This window comes from Sphaerodactylus townsendi, linkage group LG16 (assembly GCF_021028975.2).
Source record: "Sphaerodactylus townsendi isolate TG3544 linkage group LG16, MPM_Stown_v2.3, whole genome shotgun sequence".
NCBI classification, from domain to species: Eukaryota; Metazoa; Chordata; class Lepidosauria; order Squamata; family Sphaerodactylidae; genus Sphaerodactylus; species Sphaerodactylus townsendi.
The window spans coordinates 4140487-4163775 of NC_059440.1; the positions used below are offsets into that span (position 1 = coordinate 4140487).

The window sequence follows — 23289 nt, forward strand, 5'->3', positions numbered from 1 at the left end:
GCTGGTTCACCCTCATCCTGCCCAATAACTGACCCCTAAGCGCTGATTCAGAAAAGCAACAGCATCATTAGATACATTGCTGAAGGCTTTCACGGTCAGATTCAACTGGTTGTGGTGGGTTTTCCGGGCGGTGTGGTCATGGTCCGGTGGATCTTGTTTCTAACGTTTCGCCTGCATCTGTGGCTGGCATCTTCAGAGGTGTATCACACAGAGAAGTCTGTTACACACTGTGTCCAGTGACACTTCTTTTCTCAGTAACACACTTCTCTGTGTGTGGCGTAGGAGGTTAAGAGCTCGTGTATCTAATCTGGAGGAACCGGGTTTGATTCCCAGCTCTGCTGCCTGAGCTGTGGAGGCTTATCTGGGGAATTCAGATTAGCCTGTACACTCCCACACACGCCAGCTGGGTGACCTTGTGCTAGTCACAGCTTCTTGGCGCTCTCTCAGCCCCACCCACCTCACAGGGTGTTCGTTGTGAGGGGGGAAGGGCAAGCAGATTGTCAGCCCCTTTGAGTCTCCTGCAGGAGAGAAAGGGGGATATAAATCCTCCTCCTCCTGCTCCTGCTCCTCCTGCTCCTGCTCCTCCTGCTCCTGCTCCTCCTACTCTTCCTCCTCTCTGTGATACACTTCTGAAGATGCCAGCCACAGATGCAGGCAAAATGTTAGGAACAAGATCTACCAGACCACGGCCGAACACCCCAGAAAACCCACAACAACCAGCATCATTAGAATTTGCTTCGAACTAGAGGAAGTGGAACCCTGAACTAAGCAGAACTGAGCCAGCAGGTCAAAATTCATGGTCTTAAGAGTCAACTTGAACATAACACAATAAAATGTTCACGACATGACGGCCATGGCACTCAAAGGTTTCACTGGTTGTATCCGAACCATGAAAATACGGTTTAAAGAGCAGATGGTCCTTCTGTGACGAACAGGGAAAAGTACATAAGCAGCTTCCTACCTTGGTGGTGTCGTGCATCTTCAAGACACCCTCTACAATGTCAGGTGGATTCATGTGGAGCTCCTTAGAAAGAGGAGAAAAATGATCACAAGGATACGAGACCAAGAGTTTCAAGAGTCAATCCTGTCTACATTACAAAGCAGAAATATTCTGACTTTATAGCATCTCTGGATAATCCAGATTCCAGTCCAGCAGCAACCCAGAGACGAACAATATTTTCGGGATTTAAGTTTTCAAGAGAGAAAGCTCTGAGGTGCTGTGTGGTTTCCGGGCTGCGTGGCCGTGTTCTAGTAGCATTTCCTCCTGATGTTTCGCCTGCATCTGTGGCTGGCATCTTTAGAGGATCTGATGGTAGTAAAGCAAGTGGAATATATGGAATAGAAGAAGAAGAAGAAGAAGAAGAAGAAGAAGAAGAAGAAGAAGAAGAAGAAGAAGAAGAAGAAGAAGAAGAAGAAGAAGAAGAAGAAGAAGAAGAGGAGGAGGAGGAGGAGGAGGAGGCAGGACGAGGAGAGGAGGAGGAGGAGGACGAGGAGGAGCGACAACTTTGGATTTTTACCCTGCCTTTCTCTCCTGTAGGAAACTCAAAGGGGCTTACAATCTCCTTGCCCTTCCCCCTCACAACAAACACCCTGTGAGGTGGGTGGGGCTGAGAGAGCTCCATAGAGCTGTGACTAGCCCAAGGTCACCCAGCGGGCGTGTGTGGGAATGCACAGGCTAATCTGAATTCCCCAGATAAGCCTCCACAACTCAAGTGGCAGAGCTGGGAATCAAACCCGGTTCCTCCAGATCAGAGTGCACCTGCTCTTAGCCACTGCTCTTAGCCACTACGTCACTGCTCTTTCTACCACAACTGCTCTTTCTTGCCTTTGCGTCAACGAAGGAATAATTAAAAAATCTCTTCTTTGCTTAGTCGCCTCAAGGCAGAGGCGTAGCTACAAGGGAACTGGGGGGAGCACGTTGCACCCGGCGCGCGCCTGGGGGCAGCAAAAAATTCAGGTTTTTTTGTATTGTTTAGTACTTTTTAGTTTTTGGCCTGCAGGGTGCGCAGTTTTTAGGCTAGCAGCACCAAAATTTCAGGGAGGTTTCGGGGGACTCTCCTGATGATACCAGCCACGTTTGGTGAAGTTTGGTTCAGGAGATCCAAAGTTATGGATTCCCAAAGGGGTGCCCCCATCCCCCATTGTTTCCAATGGGGATGGGGGCTACACTTTGAGAGTCCATAACTTTGGACCCCCTGAACCAAACGTCACCAAACCTGGCTGGTATCATCAGGATAGTCTCCTAACAATACCCTGAAATTTTGATGCTGCTAGCCTAAAAACCGCACCCCCTGGAGGCCAAAAACTGAAAAAAACACTAAAAAATAAAAAAAACGCAAACAAACATGGGAGGGCAGCAAAACTCAGATTTTGCACCGAGCTCCATTAGAGCTCTATTTTCCCTAGCTTAGGGATGGCGAACCTTTTTGAGACCGAGTGCCCAAACTGCAACCCAAAACCCGCTTATTTATCGTAAAGTGCCAACACGGCAATTTAACCCGAATACTGAGGCTTTATTTTTAAAAAAACCGGTTGGCTCTGAGGCACGCGTTACTCGGGAGTAGGCTTGGTGGTAGTCGTTGGCTTTGCTTTGAAGCAACCATGCACCTTCTTCGAATGGGTGAATCACGACTCTAGGAGGGTTTACTCAGAAGCAAGCCCCATTGCCAGCAACCGAGCTTATTCCCAGGTAAAGGATCGCGCTTTAGTTCTTTGCATGAAAATCAGTGGGGTTTAACAGCGCTTAACAGGGTTACCTACACTGCTTCCCCAAAACTAGGTGTTAGGTTTAAAGCTAATAATCGAGCCCAGCGGCCTAGGCCAGCCTAGATGTATGTGGGGGGGGCGATCCCCCCCCCCCACGATGAACTCTGTTTGTGTGTGCCCACAGAGAGGGCTCTGAGTGCCACCTCTGGCACCTGTGCCATAGGTTCGCCATCACTGCCATAAGTCAAGCAAATAAATAAAAATGTGTGCAGTCTAATTTTCTTGGATGTTTCCAGGGCTGTGTACACTCAGTTCATTATTGTGGGAGCTAGCGTAGCAGAGTGGTTAAGAGAACGGACTGTGATCTAAGAGAGGTCACTGATTCAAATGGCACTTTAGCCCCAAATTCACCCGGTGGCCCTTGGCAAGCCACGCTCTGCCCTGTCCCTTTTGTCTTCAACAGCATTGTGCATTTTCCTGGTCGCCTGTACCACACACAGATCACCTTGAGGCAGAGGAGTAGCTAGGGCAGTAATGGCGAACCTATGGCACACGTGCCAGAGGTGGCACTCAGAGCCCTCTTTGTGGGCACGCATGCCGTTGCCCCAGTTTGGGCACTCGGCAGTGGCATAGCTTCAAGGGGGAGAGAGGTGCGCGATGCACTGGGCCTGCACCCCTGCGGGGACATGGCGAGAGCATTCCAGGAGCATGGCGGGGGTATTTTGGGGCGTTCCGGGGGCATTCTAGGGCAGGGTGGGGGTGGGCGGGGGCGTGGTAGGGGCGTAGGGTGCACGTGTGCCCTGGGCGCAGCTTCCCCTCGCTCCACCCCTGGCACGTGGTCTCTAAAAGGTTCGCCATCACCGGCCTGGCATTATTGAAAGTCTGAACTTAAAGGGAAAGTCCTGGATGTTCAATGACCTTACAAAGTGGGGGGAAAGGAAACCAATTAATTCAACAGAACCCAAACTATTGAGCTGGTGTGCTAACTTTCAACCGCAACAACCCCCCCCCCTCCTTCCCCGGAAAAACATTTATAGTTTAAATGAAATGGAACAACATTTGATTAAAAATGGCAAGTGTGTGCAACTCTGTGTGACTTTCAGAAATTCCCTTTGCAGTTTCGGGCCTGGAAAACACAATTATAGTCATCTGCCTTCCACCACATAAATGTTATTTACAAGTGAAAAAAAAATTATAATTCTTTTTTATGTTGTTTTCAATAACTTGGGTCGTTAAGCAAATTTAAACGGAGGCACCGGAGGTTCACAATAATATGTTTGCTGTCTGCCGTTCACCCCACCACACTCCCCAAAATTAATAACTTTTTGCCAGTTGTTAAACAGGGCTATTTTTCATGCCTATGTCAGAGTTACTCAGAAGGGTTTTAATAAAGAAGCCAGCAGAAGTAAAAAAAAACACAGCAAAGTCGACCAGCAGGGGGCGCCACACAACGAAACACTCCTGCGATCTGTCTTGTGGAGTTTAAAGCACAGGTGTCAAACTCGCGGCCCTCCAGATGTTATGGACTACAGTTCCCATCATCCCCGCCAGCATGATGTTCGCAGGGGATGATGGGAACTGTAGTCCATAACATCTGGAGAACCGCGAGTTTGACACCTATGGTTTAGAGCATTTGGCTTTTTGAATGATCATCATCTGAAAGTCATCTGTGTCTTTAAAAAAAAACAACCCTCCACATTTGTTGAAACTTTAAAAAAGAGAAACAACAGAGTGATTTTCAGGGATTAGCCAAAACCTTGCTCAACTTCAAGGGGGGGGGGGAGCGGAGGAGGGGGGGAGGAGGAGGAGGAGGATGGATTTATACCCCAGGTTTCTCTCCTGTAAGGAAACTCAAGGTGGCTTACAAGCTCCTCTGCCTTCCTCTCCCCACAACAGACACCTTGTGAGCAGCAGTGGCGTAGGAGGTTAAGAGCTCGTGTATCTAATCTGGAGGAACCGGGTTTGATTCCCAGCTCTGCCGCCTGAGCTGTGGAGGCTTCTCTGGGGAATTCAGATTAGCCTGTGCACTCCCACACACGCCAGCTGGGTGACCTTGGGCTAGTCACAGCTTCTCGGAGCTCTCTCAGCCGCACCTACCTCACAGGGTGTTTGTTGTGAGGGGGGAAGGGCAAGGAGATTGTCAGCCCCTTTGAGTCTCCTGCAGGAGAGAAAGGGGAGATATAAATCCAAACTCCTCCTCCTCCTCCTCCTCCAGGGGTGCAGAAATCTAGAAACGAACCTCAGCCCTGGGCAAGCTTGGCACCCACCATCTGGCCCTGCAAACGTCTTGGGGCCGGCTCAGCTATTCATTCTGGGAGCAAGACTACAAAGGGTAACATCCCTGTCCTGCCTTTGGCCCTGTGCGCTCTCCGTGTGTCCTGCCTCTCCTCTGCTCTCCGTGCCTGCCGAATTTGTGCCATGCATGTCATAAACCGACTTCTTTTGACGACTTGCCGAACACAAGAGAAATCCGAGGCACATAATGAATGATAAAACTCCGCAGAGGGAGGGGGAGAAGAGACTCTCCCTCATAATTCCCTGAGCCCCCTAAGGCCTTTGATAGAAAATTCGGGGGGGGGGGGGGGGGGAACAGCAGCTGTTGCTTGGCAACTGGCTTAGGCCTTTTGCAAGCAGGGTCATCGATGTCTGGGGGGTTATTGGCACTGGTTTCCAATCTGAAAAACTGTAGACGAGAACGTCCGCCTCTCCAAACGCTTGGGGCAACACTATTCCTCCAAGCAACAGTCTGAAGGGCAAGAAGAACATTTTGTTGGTCACGCTAGGTGGTCAGGCTCTGTAACGGGAAGGGCAGAGCAGTTCTGTAGCACACGCCAGAGAGTTACATCGCAGGCCCCAAACTAAAAGATTTCAAATTGAGTGTAGAATCTCCTGACCACATTTTCTCTCTTACAAGTGGAAATGATGGGCAAACTTCTTGCCACGCCTTAACCTACGTTTGGGGAAAGAGGACGAAGAAGAAGAAGAAGAAGAAGAAGAAGAAGAAGAAGAAGAAGAAGAAGAAGAAGAAGAAGAAGAAGAAGAAGAAGAAGAAGAAGAAGAAGAAGAAGAAGAAGAAGAAGAAGAAGAAGAAGAAGAAGAAGAAGAAGAAGAAGAAGAAGAAGAAGAAGAAGAAGAAGAAGAAGAAGAAGAAGAAATAGTAGTAGTAGTTGGGATTTATATCCCCCCTTTCTCTCCTGTAAGGAGAGTCAAAGGGGCTGACAATCTCCTTGCCCTTCCCCCCTCACAACAAACACCCTGTGAGGTAGGTGGGGCTGAGAGAGCTCCGAGAAGCTGTGACTAGCCCAAGGTCACCCAGCTGGCGTGTGTGGGAGTGCACAGGCTAATCTGAATCCCCCAGATAAGCCTCCACAGCTCAGGCGGCAGAGCAGGGAATCAAACCCGGTTCCTCCAGATTAGATATGTGAGCTCTTAACCTCCTGCGCCACTGCTGCTCCTTAGGGTGACCCGGTGGGGTTTTCAAGGCCACAAACATGGTTTGCCACTGCCTGCCTTGGACTTCCTTGGTGGTTTCCCTTCCAACATCTGACAGATCAGGCATCACTACTCTAAATCCATAACTCCACAGAAGCAATTTGATCGACTCAGGGACTGCCAAGCTTCGTGAGTTCAGCCGGCATGAAGTTTTGCTTCATGCAGGAGCTGAGAATTATCGGGCGGCTGAAAAGGATCACCCTCATCCCGCCCCCCGCAGCAGCGATGGCGAACCTTTTCGAGACCGAGTGCCCAAATTGCAACCCAAGACCCACGTATTAATCGCAAAGTGCCAACACAGCAATTTAACCTGAATACTGAGGTTTTCGTTTAGAAAAAACGATTGGCTCCGAAGCATGCGTAACTCGGGAGTAAGCTTGGTGGTAGTTGGTGGCTTTGCTTTGAAGCAACTGTGCAACTTCCAACGGATGAATCACGACCCTAGGAGGGTTTACTCAGAAGCAAGCCCTATTGCCAGCAACCGAGCTTACTCCCAGGTAAAGGATCGTGCTTTAGTTCTTCGCATGAAAATCAGAGGGGTTTAACAGCACTTAACGGGGTTACCGACACTGCTTCCCCAAAACTAGGTCTTAGGGTTTAATGCTAATAATCGAGCCCAGCGGCCCAGGCCAGCCAAGATGTGAGTGGGGGGGGGGCGCGACTCTGTGCATGCCCACAGAGAGGGCTCTGAGTGCCACCTCTGGCACCCGTGCCATAGGTTCGCCACCACTGCCCTACAGGCAGAGGCGCACTGGTTCTCTGTTACTTCAGTCCGCCCAAAAGACAGATATTCAATACAACGCAAACAAAACACACGGCCACAGCCTCCTGTCAAATCATTCTTGATTCAGGGAGGTCATGGGGGCCAGATAAGCGGCATCAAGGGGCTGGCGTTCTACTGGTCACAATCTGGCCGCACAAAATTAATACACTTTAACAGCAAACGGATCTGTTCCAAAAGATGGGTCTCTAAATAAATCCACAAACACACAAAAAAACCCCAAGAACAGAAGCCAACCAGCTAGGAAATATTTGTTTCCCTCTTTCCCGGGCCTCATAAATTCCAAGACAAATTGCACTGTTTCACGGCACTTACAATTCCTGCCGAAACAGCCAGCAGTGACTGTAAATCCCATGACAAATACAGATATTTCAGAGAGCCATAAAGTTCTACAGGTTTTGGCAGAGCAACCAGCCACACTTCCCATAATGCGAACCCAAATAATCAGATTTTCTCAGCTTCCTTGCAAAATAAAAACAGACGGGATTGGTTTCTTCTAACAATGCAATTAAACAGCAATATAACAAACCTTTTAAACTGAGATCAGCAGCACATGTACATAGGACCGTGGTGGCGAACCTTTGGCACTCCAGATGTTATGGACGACAATTTCCATCAGCCCCTGCCAGCATGGCCAATTGGCCATGCTGGCAGGGGATGGTGGGAATTGTTGTCCATAACATCTGGAGTGCCAAAGGTTCGCCACCACTGACATAGGAAAACACAGAGGCAAGAAAAAGTGTTGAAACAGAAATCAGGGGTACGGTGCAACCAATACAACTGCAGCCTGGAAATTTTCCATCCCAGCCTCTGAGGCTCCAAGGGTCAGCTGGGAATCTGGTACCACGTTCACTTGCAAAACGTGAAGGGATGTCACAAAATCCAGCACGATGGACAACCATCTGAAATATCCATCACGGAGGCTGAAGCCAATGTAGGATTGGGGTGTTGTGTGTTTTCCGGGCTGTATGGCCGTGTTCCAGTAGCATTTCCTTCTGACGTTTCGCCTGCATCCGTGGCTGGCATCTTCAGAGAATCTGATGGTAGTAAAGCAAGTGGAGTATATATACCTTTACTACCAGAGCAGCAGTGGCGTAGGAGGTTAAGAGCTTGTGTATCTAATCTGGAGGAACCAGGTTTGATTCCGAGCTCTGCCGCCTGAGCTGTGGAGGCTTCTCTGGGGAATTCAGATTAGCCTGGGCACTCCCACACACGCCAGCTGGGTGACCTTGGGCTAGTCACAGCTTCTCGGAGCTCTCTCAGCCCCACCTACCTCACAGGGTGTTTGTTGTGAGGGGGGAAGGGCAAGGTCTAAAATAAAAATATCAACATCAACTTATTCACAGTTATACAGATACAACTCACTTTCTCTCAATCTCAATTTTAGACTGACAAGGTTCTCATGTAGCAGAAATGGATTTGGAGCTGGATTACTCATGTCACCAATGAGTGTAAATGACTCTTCCTGAAGCTGAGGTGGTCTCATTTAGCAGAAATTTATAAAAGAGCATGTAGGTAACAATTAGGTCTCTATATCAGGTTAGGATGAGATATTTCAACTCAGATTGAGAGAAAGTGAGTTGTACATGCTTAACTGCGAATAAGTTGATTTTTACTTGAGACTGACAAGGTTCTCATGTAGTAGAAATGGATTTAAAGCTGGATTACTCGTGTCACCTATGAGAGTAAAAGATTCCTCCTGAAGCTCAGGTGTTCTCATTTAGTAGAAATTTATAAAAGAGCATATAGATAACAATTAGGTCTCTATAACATGTTATGATGGGATATTTCAACTCAGTTTGAGAGAAAGTGAGTTGCATATGTACGGAACATTGTTGAAAACTCATGGTGTGAATATTATATATTATAATAGTGATAGATTTATTTGAATGTTATTTGAATTTACCTTTACAGAGTACCCATATGAAGCCAATATAATTACATCTACAACGTGTGAGGCTGATGAAGCCATCGAAAAACGCGGATTAGGCGCAATGCGTTTTCGACAAGAAATGATTGTATTTACAACCAATGAAATATGTAAAAAGTATGAACAGTGATATAAACTCATGTATATAAACTTGTAAATATACGTATTTGAAATATTGGTTATAGCCAGAGTGCAACAGTGGTGGTACTCCCCAGGAGGATGCCATATCATTGTCACTCCTTATGTTTCTCACCGCTATGTGCCCGCAGGTTCTCTTCGTCCACTTCCTGGCTGTCTATGAGTGAAGTTTGCCAGGATAGCTCAATAGGGACAGCCGGCATTGGCTTCCAGTCGAGTTCCGAATCATCTTCAAGGTATGGGTGTTGACCTTTAAGGCCTTGAATAGCCTGGGACCCTCGTACCTTCGGGACCACATTACCCCATGTGTCCCGGCTCGGCCTCTGCGTTGAGCAGAGGCCAATTTACTGAAGGTCCCTGGCCCCTCAATGACGCGGCTGGCCTCCACTCGGGCCAGGGCCTTTACGGCTCTGGCCCCGGCCTGGTGGAACTCTCTTCCTCCAGCTGTCCGGGCCCTGCTGGACCTTGGTGAGTTCCACAGGGCCTGTAAGACTGAGTTGTTCCACCGGGCCTTTGGAGAGACCAGTTGCTGAGTGTGCCCCCCCACCCCCACCCACTCCATATGGGTCCCTTAACATCATTGGGACCCACCGTTCTCCCCCCTCCTCCTCCTCCTTTTTGGGAGGGTTTAAGTAAGGGTTTTTCGTGGGATGCCAATGTTATGAAATAATCGCTGTTTTAATGGGATTAATTTTTATAGTTCACGGGGCTTGAGTATTAACTATAGGTTTATTTGTTGACTAGTTATTTATTCGCTCCTCTTGTGATACTTGTGTTTTATGATGATTTTATGTATGATGTTGTACACCACCCAGAGCCCTCTGGGGGTAGGGCGGTATACCAAATCAAATTGATGATGATGATGATGATGATGATGATGATGATGATGATGATGATGATGATGATGATGATGATGATGATGATGATGATGATGATGATGATGATGATGATGATGATGATGATGATGATGATGATGATGATGATGATGATGGAGGAGGAACACAAAAACGGACTCCGCATTCCGATTTGCAAACTTATTTAAATAACTGACCATAAGTGTTTTGGGGGAGGACGTCACAAAGTGATGGCTACTACCCCGTTTCCCCGAATATAAGACATCCCCTGAAAATAAGACATAGTAGAGGTTTTGCTGAAGTGTGAAATATAAGGCATCCCCCGAAAGTAAGACGTAGCAAAGTTTTTGTTTGGAAGCATGCCCGACGAACAGAACACAGAAAAATAAGACATCCCCTGAAAATAAGACATAGCGCATCTTTGGGAGCAAAAATTAATATAAGACACTGTCTTATTTTCGGAGAAACACGGTACCCCAGCTTACAAAGCACAGTTTTAAGAACTGAACTCACAACAGCTGAACTAAGTCTTATCGAATATCCAACATTCTCCCCAGCATCTATTTGTACATCCAGAAAATATATTGCTTCTGGCTTCTCCAACAGACAACAGAGTTAAAAGGGGATTGGCGGACTTGGCCCTGTCCGCCCCACCTATAATGCCAGAGTCGTCCAAAGGTACTGAACAGTACAGGCAGCTGACTGAACACCGCATGATGAATAAAGAAGTCTGGCTGCAAGTAATTTAGAAGAGAAGACATTTGGTGGCAGAACAAGTACTGTACAAGTAGAATTCTGGCTGCAAGTAATTTAGAAGAGAAGACATTTGGTGGCGGAACAAGTACTGTACAAGTAGAAGTCTGGCTGCAAGTAATTTAGAAGAGAAGACATTTGGTGGCGGAAATAAACCTATAGTTGAAGAACAAGTACAAGCATCTATATTTGCAGCATCACAATATCCAGGAAGCCTTAAGGACTGCTCAGTTACGCGGCAGTGACTTACAGTGCGTGACTCCAGCCAGAGTCTGGTAGAAGGTGGGGGTGTCGCTGTCATCCGTGAGGGTCACGTACACTCCTCCAGACAGCAGCCAGCGGGAAAACGTAAAGGACTCTTTGTTGTGCAACAGCCAGTTCCTGAATTTGTCATAATTTACCTTCTCACCCTGTAAAACAAAAACACATTTAAAAAAAATTAAGCAAGGTAGGTTATGTTAGGGCACTTCCACAGAAAACACACGGCCAAGGCAGCTCATAAGACAAGCAAATACAAGGGAACCAGAAACATCACACATAAAAACCAGGGATGTCCTAACTGTCAGGGTCGCCCGGGTCTAACGGAGTCAGCTTCAGACAGTGAGAAATCGTTGCCAGGCAAGCAGGAAGTGCCGTTCTAGGCTGATCTACCTTCATTTCTGCCGCTCTGCTACCAAAACACATCTCTGAGGTGAGAAACTGCCCAAGTCCTCAACAGGCTGACAGTTCAGTATCAATTCTGTAATATGCCTTCAGTCTAATGCAACTGGACGTAGCCTGATCATGGCGCAGCATAAAAGTCAAATGTGCAACCTGTGAGGCTGTGGGTCCAATTTTGCCTCGACCCACAAGACCGCTTGGAGGCTTTTGACAAGCAACTTAGTATATATGGTTACTATTGTGACCCTTGTTATATATTGTATAGATCAGGGGTCGGGAACCTTTTAGACTCAAAGAGCCATTTGGGCCCATTTTCCCCGGAAAAGAAAAAAAATTCGGCGGAGCTGCACCCTGGGACGACCTCTGTGGGGGGGCGGCCGGAGGCGCGGAGGCCGTTTTTTTCCTCTTGGGGGGGAGGGCAAAGCGGAGGCTGCTGTTTGGACTCTGCTGCTCTCTTGTTGCTGTTTCGGTTGGTTTCACTTCTTCACCGCTGTTGCGGCTCCCTTCCTTCTTCGACCTGTCAAAAAACTCTGCGTTGCCAACCCAGGGCTGAGCTGTTTCTTTGGGATTTTGGGCGAACGGCTGGCGCTGGCTTTTCTCTTTGGGCGGCGTGGCTCGAGGCCACTTTCTTCTCTTTCCCCCAGCGGCTGGCAGGTCGCTTTTTTTTCCGGGCGGTGAAGGCGAGGTCAGCTTTCTCCGGGGGCTGGCACGGAGGTCATTTTACGGCTGGAGTCACAAGGTATGGAGGCCTTCCATCTACGCACGGGCGCAGTCTCATGCTGGGGAAGGGGGCTGAATCCCACGCTGCCTGGTGGGAAGGGGCGTGGAGTCAGCACCACAGGCTCTAAAGAGCCGTTTGCGGCTCGCGAGCCGCAGGTTCCCGACCCCTGGTATAGATAGTGTTGTGCACTGCCCAGAGCCCCTTGGGGATTGGGCTGTCTATAAATTTAATGAATGAATGAATGAATGAATGAATGAATGAATGAATGAATGAATGAATGAATGAATGAATGAATGAATGAATGAAACTCTCTGTCTCTCTCTCAGTCTGGCAGATGCACCTCAATGTGGGGAAGTGCATACAGTGATCTACCTCGTAAGGACATTGGAATGATTACCAAGATACCTTCTCACAGTCACAGGGCTATTGAAATGCTGCCTTGACCTTCCAAGCCAGGCTGCTGAGTCATCTACGTCTGCCTACTCTGAGGGCTGGTGCCTCTGCAGGGTCTCAGACGGTTATCTTCCACAGACTGGAGATCCTTCAACGAGACACACCAGAAACAACTTTCTGTTGGCAAAACAAGATGTCTGCTCACCCCAACAATAACCTGATTATATTTTGGAAACAGCTGGGAAGCCTTGGGTGGCTGAGGTCAAGCAACGCGGGGCCTCTTCCATTCCGTTCGTCATCAGCCTGATCACGGAGCTGGGTTTATCTGCTGCAAAACTACACAAGGCCAAGGGAGTTGCTGAAACTTTCACTGCTCCAGTGATGCGAGTTCTCCAGAAATATATGACTCAAAAAAACACATTTCCAGAAAATTCTCCAAAGCCTTAACTCGAACAAGATTTGAGATTGGGTGGTCTTAGCCAACAGGGTGAACTGTCCTGGGCCCTGTGCTTTCGAGGCAGGGGACAACTTCATAAGAACATAAGAACAAGCCAGCTGGATCAGACCAGAGTCCATCTAGTCCAGCTCTCTGCTACTCGCAGTGGCCCACCAGGTGCCTTTGGGAGCTCACAGGCAGGAGGTGAAAGCAATGGCCTTCTGCAGCTGCTGCTCCCGAGCACCTGGACTGTTAAGGCATTTGCAATCTCAGATCAAGGAGGAGCAAGATTGGTAGCCATAAATCGACTTCCCCCAGCCCCATCCGCACAGACATGGAGAGGGAAGAGCAGACTTCTGTTACCATTTGCACCTGCACTGTCTTGGGCTCAGGCAGCTGGCTTCTGGTGCCAGCGGTGGCTCTCACCCCTGCACAGGGGGGGGGGGATTCCTTGCTTGGCTCCAGTGGGGGTGGTGGCAGTGATTCTAGAACCCCACCCAGGACTTTTGCCCAAGACTCCAGAATCACGGAGTCACCTCCGCCCTGCCCCGGATCTGATTTAGCATGTTTATTATTGTTGTTGTTGTTTTATTGATACAAAAACAGTTATACACAGCAAACAAGACCAATATGCTGGATTTTGTATTACATCACACGTCAGACACTTCCCAAGCATCTAGGACTGTGTGATGTATCGACGAATAATGCGTGCAGAGCCGAGTAGGGTGGCCTTTTGCAGCTGACATATGGTGATTTTGTCAGCACCGATTGTTTTTAAGTGCCATTATTATTATTGTTATTGTTATTATTATTATTATTATTATTATTATTATTATTATTATTATTATTATTATTATTATATAATTCGATTTGATAATGATAATGATAATGATGATGATGATGATGATGATGATGATGATGATGATGATGATGATGATGATGATGATAATAATAATTCGATTTGATAAACCGCCCTACCCGAGAAGAATCAGAGTGATGTACAACTAAAACAACAACAACCATAATAAAAACAAATCGAGATAACCCCAGTTAAAAAATACAAAACCTTAACAACTATAGCGCAGCAGCATCCTACAGTTAAATAGTTGAAACTACTTTAATAATAGAGGTGTCTGGCATCACACCCCAGTGGTCAAAACCTGGGAGTGGTCAAATTCTGGGAGGGGGCTGGCAGATGGTCAGGTGTACAACCAGCGAACAGGGCAAGAAGAGGGGTGGAATCAGCGGCTGGTCCCCCCACTTCCTACTACTTCCTACTACTTCCTACTACTTCCTACTAAAAAAAATTAGTAGTACCCATGTTTATATTATACCCCGCTAGCAACAAATAATTGGACTGAAATGTTTGGATTAGGAAAAAATAAAGTCAATCAAGCTTCGTTTAAATGTTACATTCAAAGGCAAAGGTTTACACTGAAACTGTTTTCATTGGAATAATACTTGGAAAAATTTTTTAAATGCAATAGAATGTGTTTCCATTACATTGCATAAAAGGTAAAGCTAGTCCCCCGGGCAAGCAATAGTCTGCAACCTGCGGCTCTCCGGATGTTCAGGAACTACTATTCCCATCAGCCCCTGCCAGCATGGCCAACTGTAGTTCCTGAACATCTGGAGAGCCGCAGGTTGCAGACCCCTGCAATAGATCATTACTGACCGATGCGGTGACGTCATATCACGTTTACGAGGCAGACTATGTTTATGCCCTTGCTGCTCATCTACACTTGACCTCCCGCAAGTTGGGCCCTAATTTTACCAATCTTGAAAGGATAGTAGGCTGAGGCCACACTGAGTCGGCCTCCTGAAGCCGACTTCCATCGGAATCGAACTCAAATCAGGAGTGGAGCTTTAACTGCAGTACTGTAGTTTACCACTCGGTGCCAACGGGCGCCTATGTTTAAGAAAAAATACTCCATTACACTGAAATCTGTGGATACACTAATAGTAGCACAAAAGACAACTGCACATGATAATACTAAGGACCGGGCTCATGTATTTCATAAGAACATGACAGAGCCTGCTGGATCAGACCAGAGTCCATCTAGTCCAGCACTCTGCTACTCGCAGTGGCCCACCAGATGCCTTTGGGAGCTCACATGCAGGAAGTGAAAGCAATGGCCTTCTGCTGCTGCTGCTGCTCCCGAGCACCTGGTCTGCTAAGGCATTTGCAATCTCAGATCAAGTAGGATCAAGATTGGTAGCCATAGATCGACTTCTCCACCATCAATCTGTCCAAGCCCCTTTGAAAGCTATCCAGGTTAGTGGCCATCACCACCTCCTGTGGCTGCATATTCCAAACACCAATCACACGTTGCATGAAGAAATGTTTCCTTTTATTAGTCCCAGACAGAATTTTAATTTTCCATGATAGCCAGTGCGCACATCAGTTTCACTGTCAATCACCACAGAATCACCTCCATTATGGGTTACTTCCATACCAGTTATGATGATTTCCGTATCCTTTCAACATGAGAGAAGACATATAAAATTAGAACTTTAGTTTGGGTTTTTGATTTGTCCTGATTCATAGGACTTCTTGACATGATTTTTCCTTTTATGGCTGTAAGATTTATGGCTACAGATTTGAGGGTCCATAACTTTGGCCCCTCTGAACCAAACTGCACCAAACTTGGCGATTATCACTAGGGCAGCCTCCTGATGAGACCCTGAAAGTTTTGAGACTGTACCTTCAGAAATGTCCCCCCCCCCCAGCCTGCAACCCCCATTGACAGCAATGCAGAAAACTCAATGCAGAACAAAGATTCTTGGGCAAATTTCTGGGATGTTCCTGCAGGAGGTGCATTTTCGGACGTATCAGCACCAAAATTTCAGGGTATCATCTGGAGACTGTCATGATGGCACCCCCCAAGTTGCTGTCAATGGGGGGGCATCCAACTCAGGTTTTGCCCAGGACTACAGTTTGCCACGTTACGCCCCTGCATACTCCCGCCCCGCGTAACACTCACTGTGTTTCGGGAAGAACCCCTTCAACGCAAAGCTCTCCCCCACCCCTTCATTATAATCCACACACAGCTGCAGACGCCCTGATTAAATCCTCGCATCTATTTTCCCAGCAGACCAGGTAGCTTGCTTTTCAAACGCAGGGTCTGCCGCGCGCTCAAATTAAATCCCAGCCTCTCCCCCACCCAACCCCCACCCCAAAAAGAGCAGCCCTCAGCAATAAGAGGCTGCACGCTCTTGTTTCTAACCCTTTGGCACAAGGTGCTCAAACTGTGCCCGAAAAACTCTTATCAGTAACATGCAGCTTCGCTAAGCACTAATGCGTTCCACGCAGCGAGCAATTTAGCTGCTGTATTCCCTTTAATGCAATTATGTCAACAAAGTCCGACAGGTACTTCTCTCCTTCTCGCTCTCTATTTTTTTAATTATTTATTTATGGATATTAGAAAGCCTGCACTTCGCCCGGGAGAAAGAAAATGGGTGGGGGGGGGGGGGATATGCATAATGTGAAGGAAATCTTCCCCACTACATGAGTTTGATGGCTCTTAATTTGTTACCTGTTGGAGCTCTTGAAATGGTAGAAAATCTTCGTGTTTCACAGGTTTCAGTCTTTAATGGGGCTCTTGAAACAAGCAAGAGCTTAATTTATGGGGAAGGAGGCAGGAAGGAAACTAGGCTTCCCAACGCAGCGTGTTGTCAGGAGGAGCTCTCAAGAGGATGGCACAGGAAGGGAACGGGTGCTGCCCTCAAGACACAGTTGAGTTACGCAGCTCTGTGGGGTTTCCAAGGGGTCACGACCCTGGTATTCCTTGGTGGTCTCCCATCCGAATACCAACCAGGGCTGACCCTACTTAGCTTCTGAGATCTGTTGAGATCAGGCTAGGCTGAGCCATCCAGGTCAGGGCACCCTTGGGAAGTCCCAGATCTAAATGTCCCCTTCCTCTCCCAGCTGGTACCAAGCATCTATAGCAAGGGTGTGCAACCTGCAGCTCTCCAGATGTTCATGGACTACAATTCCCATCAGCCCCTGCCAGCATGGCCAATTGGCCATGGCCAATCAGGGGTCTGCAACCTGCGGCTCTCCAGATGTTTATGGACTACAATTCCCATCAGCCCCTGCCAGCATGGCCAATTGGCCATGGCCAATCAGGGGTCTGCAACCTGCGGCTCTTCAGATGGTCATGGACTACAATTCCCATCAGCCCCTGCCAGCATGGGCAGGCCATGAACATCTGGAGAGCCGCAGGTTGCAGACCCCTGATCTATAGCTTAAATTCCTAAGGAAAAGGGAGAAATGAACAATATGGGGAACTCCACATCCAAATCAGCAGACTAGAGACCTCTGCTGACGTGTAACTTCCCCCCAGCAGTGAGCAGAGATTTCTCTGTGGCAGGTAACAAATGAGTAGCCTCTTCAGTTCCTATCCGCTCGGGCTCCAGGGGAGGGGGACGGGACCAAAACCTGCCGTCACACATGGTTCTGTTTAAGAAAGAAGTGTGGTGGGGGGGCGGGGGGATAGCAACCCTTGTTTTTGATGGACAAAACAAAATAATCTCCAAAGGAAACGATGAATTCTTTCCCACCAAACTCACACAAGCAATGCAGCAGATACAGCTGCTTCGGGCCTCCCCCGGAAGGAATACACACAACAGGAACATAGAATTTCTCTGCCATCCACAGCTGGAGACAGAAACGTCCTCCTGAGATTAAGAGGCCGTTGAAATCCAGCAGAGAAGGTTACAGCGGTCTGTTTTCGTTTCGACAGAGGATGCCGTGGGATATTTCTGTAGGACAGAAGACTAGGGATGCGTATGTTAGAGAGGCACCACTTCACCTCCTCTGGGATTCTCGCCGAAGCTGAGCAGGGCTGACATTTTGAGCCGGTTTTTTCATTAAGATGCACAGCCGTGGCTCTGCATGATGGGAAACCGAAATGCTACAAAAATCCCGAGAACTGATTCGGCCACCTGCTTTCCAAGGAGCAAAAACCTTCCTGTTTGGTTGAACGCAGTGGATGACTCTTTGAATACGGTTCAATCAAAAAATTTTCGTACAATCATGGGCCTTCCAAATTGCGTATGTTATGCAGCTCTCTGCTTAGAACTGGGCCGAAATTCACGGGTCTACAGGGCTTGGTCGAGGGCCTTTAAATTTTGGCTGCACTTGCATTATACACATAACAAGCACTCTCTGGTTCACCTAATACTATCAGATACCCAGAGTAATTCATGGTTCTCACTGATAAGAGGGGAAGATCGAATCAATTGGTATACCCCTTGACTCCCTTCTACCTTTAACTTGTTCAGAATCATATAAACTATTAAAACAAAAATTGTTGGTGAGAGAATGGAACTATTTAACTCTGGCAGCGAGGAAAACTTGTTCACCTTTACATCTATCAATCCCCTTACAACAAAGGAAAGAAAGAGAAGAATGCAAAGGGCAGGAGCAGCCATTAAGGAGGGCTGGCCTGTGGCCCACTTTTAAAAAGATAACTATAGAAGGAATTTATGCCTTTAAAGAGACAACTCTAGAAGTGTGGTTTGGAGTAAACAATTTGTATAGTTTACGGCCTTTACAGCCTTGGCCCCAGCCTGGTGGAACACTCTCCCTCCAGCTGTCCGGGCCCTGCGGGACCCTAATGAATTCCGCAGGGCCTGCAAGACAGAGCTGTTCCGCCGGGCCTTTGGAGTGTCCAGTCGCTGATATGCGCGCGCCCCCTTTACTCATTTACTTTTACCATTCTTTTGTTTACATCTATGCTACCCTCCTAAGGAGGAGTCTGGCCGTTCCCTCTTTTCGGGGAGGCTTTTTAATTAATCGGGTTATGGGACGCCTGTTATTATTGTATTGACCGCTGTTTTAATGATTTTAATGGATTTTAATACATGTAATAATTGTTTATTTCGTTGCAAGCTGGATATATGTTGATGTTGTTGTACACCGCCCAGAGCCCCTAGGGGATGGGGCGGTCTACAAATCTAAACAATAAATAAATAAATAAATAAATAACAGAATGGCCTCCTATCTGTATAGTCTGACCAATCCAGATCAGAGAAGAGTTTTTTCACTCGCTCGCTTCGATGTTTTATCTTCTGCCATACTACGAGGTAGATATAACAATCTAGAAATGTGCAAAAGGGTGTGCTCATGTGATGCAAATCAATTAGAAACATTAACTCACCAATTATTCCGTTGTCCTAAATCGGCAAGTATTAAGAGTCAAATACTCTAGGTTGCTTTCTATGATACCTAGCGAGCTGGACGAACTAAGCAGACTATTGTTCTTATTAAATAATTCTGATGCTACATTCTGTAAAATGGCTGCGAACTTTCTGCTGGAAATATCCCACAAGCAACAGTATGTATGAATCAACTTCATTTGTTATATGTTGCAAGTTTGCATTTTGATGCAATTTAGATGTGATTTTATACTGTTTATGCCAAATAAAGGCTAAATGAAAAAAAAAGATTTCAGCAAAAGGATTCAGGTAGGTCAGTGGCAAGGATGGAGGGCAGAATGGAAGAACGTCAAAGATGGTTGAACCAGTGAGCCCTGACTGAGAGGTTAAGAAGAAGGGTTCTGTTTATTCGCTACCTAGAACCTGGCTTCCATTTAAGCCTTTTGTGAGATCCAAAATAACCAGACTGAGGCTTTCACACTTTGGTCACATGATGAGAACGACAGCTGGATACTTATCGGGAATGGTCCTTCTCTTCTGAGCCAAGAAGGACATCTTGTGGGTGTTTCTTACCATCCAACCAGGGATAGGGCACTAAGTTCCCTTGAACAAGGCTCTCTATAGAAGCCTTGCTGTAAGCTTGCTTCTGCCTGGGGGCAACAGGTGTATTTCCTGTTGCTTCTGTATGCCTGGTCTACTGCCGATCTCCAGCCTGTTTGCCTGATCTCCTGTGCTGCGACCTGTTGGACTGACCCATGACTACATCTTTGCCTGCCGCCTGCCTTGACCCATCGGACTGCCTTCTGACTACACTTTTGTCTGCCGCCCGTTCTGTCCCGCGAGACTGCGCCTGACCACGCCCTGCCTGCCTGCAGCACACATGTAAGCCTCCACTGTGAAACCATCCTTTGTAGATGAGACAACCATTACATCAATAGAAGGGGATCTTTAGGATCTAACTCCCTAAGAAGAAGAAGAAGAAGAAGAAGAAGAAGAAGAAGAAGAAGAAGAAGAAGAAGAAGAAGAAGAAGAAGAAGAAGAAGAAGAAGAAGAAGAAGAAGAAGAAGAAGAAGAAGAAGAAGAAGAAGAAGAAGAAGAAGAAGAAGAAGAAGAAGAAGAAGAAGAAGAAGAAGAAGAAGAAGAAGAAGAAGAAGAAGAAGAAGAAGAAGAAGAAGAAGAAGAAGAAGAAGAAGAAGAAGAAGAAGAAGAAGAAGAAGAAGAAGAAGAAGAAGAAGAGGAAGAGGAAGAGGAGGAGGAAGAGGAGGAGGAAGAGGAAGAGGAAGAGGAAGAGGAAGAGGAAGAGGAAGAGGAAGAGGAAGAGGAAGAGGAAGAAGAGGAGGAGCAAGAAGAAGAAGAAGAAGAAGAAGAAGAAGAAGAAGAAGAAGAAGAAGAAGAAGAAGAAGAAGAGTTTTGATTTATATCCCCCCTTGCTCTCCTGCAGGAGACTCAAAGGGGCTTACAATCTCCTTGCCCTTCCCCCCTCACAACAGACACCCTGTGAGACAGGTGGGGCTGAGAGAGGGCTCCGAGGAAGCTTTGATTCTTCCAGCCTCAGGGGAATTTGGGAACTCCATGCGGGCTCGAGAGCCGCATCGCGGCTCTTCTGCCCTTGCACTGTGGCTCTCCATCTTTAGCTGAGCCGCCGGCCCCATCCTTGCCCGCCATGGTCAGGCTTCTCCCAGCCTCGGCCGCTTGTTGGAGCTGGGCCGGGCGCTTTCCCGGAGGTCGCCGGCAGGGCCGAGCCGCCCGGCCATCCTTGCCTGCCCTGCAGGCAGCAGGGCGGGCGCATCCATGCACTTCTCAGAATTAGAAGAGTAAAAGGTAAAAAAAAACAGATATACATAGTGTTATCTTTATTTTAAATGTCAAAAATTATTTGCGGCTCCAAGTGTTTTCTTTTCCCATGGAAAACGGGTCCAAATGGCTCTTTGAGTGTTAAAGGTTCCCTACCCCTGGACTAGCCCAAGGTCACCCAGCTGGCATGTGTGGGAGTGCCCAGGCTAATCTGAATTCTCCAGATAAGCCTCCACAGCTCAGGCGGCAGAGCGGGGAATCAAACCCGGTTCCTCCAGATTAGATACACGAGCTCTTAACCTCCTACGCCACTGCTGCTCCTATGCTCCTATGCTTCAATGAGGACGAGAACCCTCTTCATACTACATACCCACTACCCGCAGTGTAGCATTTATTTGATTTTAGCCCATTCTTGTATCGGTTTTAGTTACTTTTGTAGGCTGCCCTAAGCTTGGGTCTGGCTGGGAATTGGCCAGCGTGTAAATCAGGGGACTGCAACCTGCGGCTCTCCAGATGTTCATGGACTACAAATCCCATCAACCCCTGCCATGCCAATTGGCCACGCTGGCAGGGGCTGATGGGATTTGTAGCCCGTGAACATCTGGAGAGTGTTGGAAGAAAGGGACTTTACGCTGTTTCCTGCCTCATCCTACAGAGGGGGGTTTTACTAGCGAGCTAGTGGCTAGATAGGGACTTGGGAATTTGTCACCTTTACTCTATCATGCTGACTCTATCCCTTTGATGTAGACTGATACTCTTAGGGACTTCCTTTCCTTACTCCTCGCTCTTCTTCTCTGAACCTCTCCATCTTACCTTCGCCATGCCTAGGGAGAGGACGTGTCTCCTACGCATCCGCCTCCATCCAGCTAGATTAGAATAGATCCATGGTGGCGAACCTTTGGCACTCCAGATGTTATGGACTACAATTCCCATCAGCCCCTGCCAGCATGCCCACTTGGTCGTATTGGTAGGGGCCATGGGAACTGTAGTCTATAACATCTCGAAGCGTACTTATCAAAGGTTCACACCACTGTACCGAAATAGATAGTGAACCTATCTCTCCACCTTTCTATCTAGAATGGAGTTCACTAATAAATACTCTTTTCATTACATTGGAAACTACAAATGACTCTGACTTTCTTTTGCGTCTGAAGCTCTCTCTAGCAAGCTCAGCCACACGTGTGTGCCCAGGTAAGCCTCCCTGTGTTCAGCCTCTGTGCTGCTCTGCTACTTTTGCGAGGGAAACACACGCACCAGGTGTGGTTCTCCCAACAGAGAGCAGACCTCTGGTGTAAAAAGAATGGAATGGATTAAAAAAAAATAAAACCCAAAAGCTGAGCACTGAATTCTGAATTCTCTACCCTAATCACCGCAGCCAAGAAAACGTGCTCCCCCCTGTATTTTTCTCTCCCATTTGAACAGGGCCACTTGGCACACTACCTGCATTGCTTAATAAACCCTGTTCAAAGGAGAGCCATAATGCTCGCCAGGTTTAATGTTATGCCTTCTGCCTTGTTACATGGCAGATTTAATAAGCAAGAAAAGGCTAAAAGATTGTGCCCATGTAACGATGGCTCAGTTTAATCTCTGGCCCACCAATTACTTCACTGTCTCAGATTCAAGGAAATCAGATCCAAGTATGTGACTCTCACTCCTTTACATTTACCCGATCTCCCCGATTTATTTAGATTACACTACTTGTTGGACAACCCTGATCCTTCTCTCTGTATGATAGTGGCAGACTTTCTCCTGGAAGATTTCCTTCGTCCTAACATGTATGTCCTGTATTGTATATGCTTTTTAATCTGTTTTTATTATTGTTGTACTGCTGTCTATGCCAATAAAGGCTTGCTTCTGAAAAACTAGGTGACAGATTCCATGCTGGGTGGGTGAGCAGCAGACCCGTGAGAAATACCAGCAGCTCTCCGTACACTTCAACCATTTGTTATCGGCCGCCTGCCTGAACTGATTAAGCTGGAAAACTCTCCGTTAGGCTTATGAAACTAAGTGCGCTGCATGCTGAACCTTTGGTAAATAAAGTGCTTTCTGGCCGAGTGTGGAATTAATGGTGCCGGGATATTACTTTTATTGACGTTCTCAAGCGCTATGATTTCAAAGGCATTTGTCGGCTGAATGGCTTACCTCTTGGCAGGGCTGACGTTCAAACGTCCCCCGACTTTGTGTTGTTGGGAATTCATTTCTCTCACTTAGACACTACATGGCCACTAATCACGCCAGCCCAACTTGGGGAGCGGCGAGGGGGGGGGGGTGACTTCTCCCTCTAGAAGCTAACAAGCTATCTGCAGCTGCTGTTTATAGACCACCTAAAATTGTGCTGGGTGCTATATGAATTAACGCCCACAGGGAAGTCACACCGCCAAGGGCTCAGCATTTTACGACACGAAACGCCCAAGGGAAAACGGATAGGAAGGTGGAAGAATGCCCAGGGACCTCAGCTTTTGGTTTTGA

General features: G+C 47.4%; 2 protein-coding genes across 2 annotated transcripts in view; both read right to left on the reverse strand.

Annotated features, from left to right (window-relative positions):
* Positions 1-1018, reverse strand: part of USP32 (ubiquitin specific peptidase 32) — a 67220-nt gene extending 66202 nt beyond the window's left edge. The window contains exon 1 of the mRNA XM_048518858.1: positions 962-1018. Within this exon, the coding sequence (XP_048374815.1) occupies positions 962-1015 (54 nt within the window). The 5' untranslated portion in view covers positions 1016-1018. The remainder of the gene's footprint in view (positions 1-961) is intronic.
* Positions 1019-3341: 2323 nt separating this feature from the next.
* The window catches only part of LOC125445920 (ubiquitin carboxyl-terminal hydrolase 32-like), a 114816-nt gene continuing 94868 nt past the window's right edge, over positions 3342-23289 (reverse strand). Inside the window, 3 exon segments of the mRNA XM_048519358.1 lie at positions 3342-3382; positions 9163-9276; positions 10905-11064. Coding sequence (XP_048375315.1) covers positions 3342-3382; positions 9163-9276; positions 10905-11064 — 315 coding nt within the window.